The following is a 3,316-nucleotide window of genomic DNA, read 5'->3' as shown; positions in this document are numbered from 1 at the left end:
AAATTAAACCTTAATCTAAGATTTTTCATAATAATGAGAATATTACATGCTATATCAACAAAATTCTACATTTGGAGGAAATTTTATCTCCATATAACCCAACAACTTCAATGAAAGATGCACACGTAAAATAGCCTTTCATCATGAAAACATAATGAACATCTTATTTCCCCACACATAGAAACAACATATCCCATAATAGTACATTCAAGCAATCACAGGAGTCTCGATTGCAATCTTTTCAGCATATCGAACATTTCCAGATCTCTCCCCCTCTTTCCAAAGCTCTGGCAAGGCCTCCTTCATGTTGTGTAGGCTCACCAGAGCATGATCCACCCCCTTCACTCTCTGTGAATTGCCCACCTGAAGCTTTCTCAAAAGAATTACATTAAGTATCAACATAAATGTCATAAACTACAAACACATCTCATGTTTCAAAGATCTCATACCAGCACTGTGTCGAGGCCAATTCTTTTTCCTGCTTGGATGTTGCGGATGCTATCCTCAAAGAAAATCTGAAGTAGCAGCAGATCAACACATCAACATAACATAATCAATAAGCTTCATTTCATGTTAAATTGTGAAAATGAATGTAAGCTACATGAGCTTACAGTTCTATTTAGATCAATTTTTGCGATTTCGAGTGCTCGAATCATGGCGGATTCGGATGGTTTGCATAGAATTGGAGCCGCGGGCAATTCAGTATTTGGTTGTGCTCTAGATGAGTGATCAATGATGTCGAAAATATAGGATTTGGTGTCTTCTGGTTTGTAATTAGAAGCTGAATTTTCTTCAGGCGAGTTTAAAGTTTCAAAGCATATGATTCCCTCAAAGCAGTCTTCCAGGCACAGCTTTCTTAGCACCTTCGTCGCATGAATTTTATCAGCATTTGTGAAAATCTGTTTCATTTAGGAATCAAATAGCTTCATTAGCTTTCAAATGAGCAACAGCAGATTTCTCTACTGCTGAATTCATTTTATTTTCCTGTTATTTCCTGATATTGAAAACGATTTTATGATTTCTGTTTCTACATCCTAACATAAGTAACAGGAAAAAAAGAATCAAATCCAAACATAAAAATTATAGTAGTTTGCTTATATCAAGATGAAAACTTAAAAAAAAAAAAAAAAGAAGATGAAAACTTACAACTTTACGAATTGGAATGCTCAACAAAATGTTTCTGAGAACAAAATCAGGCTTCAGATTACCATAAGGCAATCTTCCATGAACAAAGCTGTTTATAGCACCAAAATACAATCTTAGTGAATATTCTAAAAGCTCTTCCGAAATTAAATATTTAAACTGTGACGTGAAAGATCACAAACCTATGGTACTCATCATAGTCAAATCTATAGCCAATGGCCTGTAAATCCAATTACAATACATTTAAAAAAAAAATTATTTATGTGTATTTTTTCAGTAAATAGTAGTAGAGGAAGAGAGCAAAACTTAGCTCACCCTAAGACCAGCCATGGTGGTGCCGTAGTTCTTATAGAGAAGATTGCACATGTCAGAGATTCTGCTTTCTTCTATGCCAAGCTTTTCCACCATGTAATCTGCAACTAAGACAAATTAAAATTAAATAATAGCCATTAAGTATTTGAGTCACTTACATGATCACCAACATCTGAATTCCATTAATCATAATTATTATTATAAATCATACCGCCAATATTCTTCCGGCATTGAGTTGCAAGTCCAGAATTCAATGGATACAGCGTATCATCCAGATCTAATTTTTTTTTTTTTTTCAAGAGAAGTCAAAGGTTCAGTAAGCACTCAGTACTGCCATGTTATCAAAGCTCTGAAGAATAAGATTTCAGGCAGATAAATTACCAAATAGAAGACAGTCGTACTTTTGCATCTTAGCCGGGCAGTATCCGCCTTCGTAGTCCATTGCAATCAAGTATAAACTTCACATTAACAACCAAAAAAAATCAGAAATTCAAAAACACCGAAAAAAAAAGCATAAAAATAACTTTTTTTTTAATCTGAATGCTCTCTTTTCTTCAACAGGAAATACAAAACAAAATATCTGAAGCTACGATTTGGAAAAACAGAGTTCACATCTAAAGTAAACTTTGATTCATGAGCTCATATGGAGTAAAAATAAGAAGGGATTCTGATATTGGAGAACCTTTGAGAATGCAGACTCGAGACTTTAGAGAATCGATGAAGAAGAAATTAAGAGAGCGATATTCAGATTCAGAAGAAGAAAAAGATGAAGGAAATGGCCGTTCTGTTTTCACTTCTGAAGGGAAGGATGAAGATGAAAGGAGTACTCGAGGTATTTAAATAGATGAGCCGTTGCCTCCTCGAAACGAAACTAAGCAAATTAATTAGAGGGGAAAAATATATTTGGGTGAGGGTTTTCTCTTGAATTTTAAATTATTTTATAGATTTTAAATTATTATTCCTATTTTGACATACAACTTTCAATATCAAATATGTAGATCATACTTTTATAAATAATTTGATATAATTTCTTTACGAAAAAATTTTCTATATATTTACTATATATATTGCTATTTAAAAATTAAAATGTGATTTAATAAATTTATTATCTTAATCATTCAATAATAATCACGATAGTTCATGATAATTATCCAATTTCTACAAATATTAATTCATTAAATGAGCTAGGTTCAATGAAATAAAAATAAAAAAATACAAACATTAATTCATTATCTTTAATTCAAAATAACAAAATCACCCATTTATAACATAAATGATCAGTTCTAAGAGATGCACAAAATTTTAAGCATTAGATTTAAAAGCAAAAGATTGTTTTTGTTAATTCATTATGAACTCTTTGGACACTCAAATTTGAATAATTTTATCATAACACATCATTAAAAATTATATTTTATTTATTCTATGGAGGCTATTATTTTCATAAATTCTTAATCTTTAAGATACAAACATAGCGTATCTAAATCATTAGATTTAATTTGAGATAACTTTCTTAATGCTTTCTAAAATAATTTTTAAAATAGAAATTGTAGACAAACAATTTTTAAGTACAATTTGTTTTTTAAATTTGCTTTAGAAAGCATTTAGAAAGCTATTCCAGATGAAGCCTTATTTAGCTTATAATTATCTTGAAATTTATTCCTATATTTTAGATTTAAGAAAATATTATTTTATCAAATTTATTTTTGAATGATACACTCATCATTCAAAAAGTAAATTAAAAAAAATAAAAAACAAATATATGCACTTTTTAAAAAATGGCTGAGAGCTACTCTCACCCTTTCAAAATTAAAATAATTTCTTTTTTTTTATGACCAATAATGATATATATATATATATATAT

The 3,316-nt window shown here is 29.9% G+C and overlaps 1 protein-coding gene across 3 annotated transcripts; it reads right to left on the bottom strand.

The window, feature by feature from the left end:
- LOC110108887 (uncharacterized protein C24B11.05) lies at positions 1–2,304 on the bottom strand. Of its 3 annotated transcripts, none has more exons than XM_028699470.1 (9): positions 2,138–2,304; positions 1,857–1,913; positions 1,667–1,732; positions 1,459–1,556; positions 1,326–1,363; positions 1,147–1,234; positions 612–899; positions 450–515; positions 1–369 (listed from the first exon to the last, which is right to left on the bottom strand). In XM_028699470.1, exons 4-9 carry the CDS (start codon positions 1,549–1,551, stop codon positions 208–210), a joined length of 735 nt encoding a protein of 244 aa, XP_028555303.1. In that variant the 5' UTR covers positions 1,552–1,556; positions 1,667–1,732; positions 1,857–1,913; positions 2,138–2,304; the 3' UTR covers positions 1–207. The 3 variants fall into 3 exon arrangements, with proteins under 3 accessions (XP_028555303.1, XP_020695384.1, XP_020695386.1); XM_020839725.2 differs by having other exon boundaries at positions 1,837–1,913; positions 2,138–2,300; XM_020839727.2 differs by having other exon boundaries at positions 1–363; positions 1,837–1,913; positions 2,138–2,298.
- Between the last annotated feature and the right edge of the window lie 1,012 nt (positions 2,305–3,316).

Source organism: Dendrobium catenatum, unplaced genomic scaffold (assembly GCF_001605985.2).
Source record: "Dendrobium catenatum unplaced genomic scaffold, ASM160598v2 fragScaff_scaffold_1297, whole genome shotgun sequence".
In the NCBI taxonomy this organism is placed as follows: domain Eukaryota; kingdom Viridiplantae; phylum Streptophyta; class Magnoliopsida; order Asparagales; family Orchidaceae; genus Dendrobium; species Dendrobium catenatum.
The sequence above is the reverse complement of the archived record's forward strand: the minus strand, read 5'-3'. Positions and strand labels throughout refer to the sequence as shown.

What these genes read in the sequence shown, in the direction of transcription:
- LOC110108887 (XM_020839725.2), bottom strand. Translation starts at nt 1,897, where the DNA reads ATGGACTACGAAGGCGGATACTGCCCGGCTAAGATGCAAAAGTACGAC. An exon ending in GTACGACTGTCTTCTATTTG is followed by an intron (nt 1,733 to 1,836) that starts GTAATTTATCTG and finishes AAAAAAAATTAG; the next exon opens with ATCTGGATGATACGCTGTAT. An exon ending in ATGCCGGAAGAATATTGGCG is followed by an intron (nt 1,557 to 1,666) that starts GTATGATTTATA and finishes TCTTAGTTGCAG; the next exon opens with ATTACATGGTGGAAAAGCTT.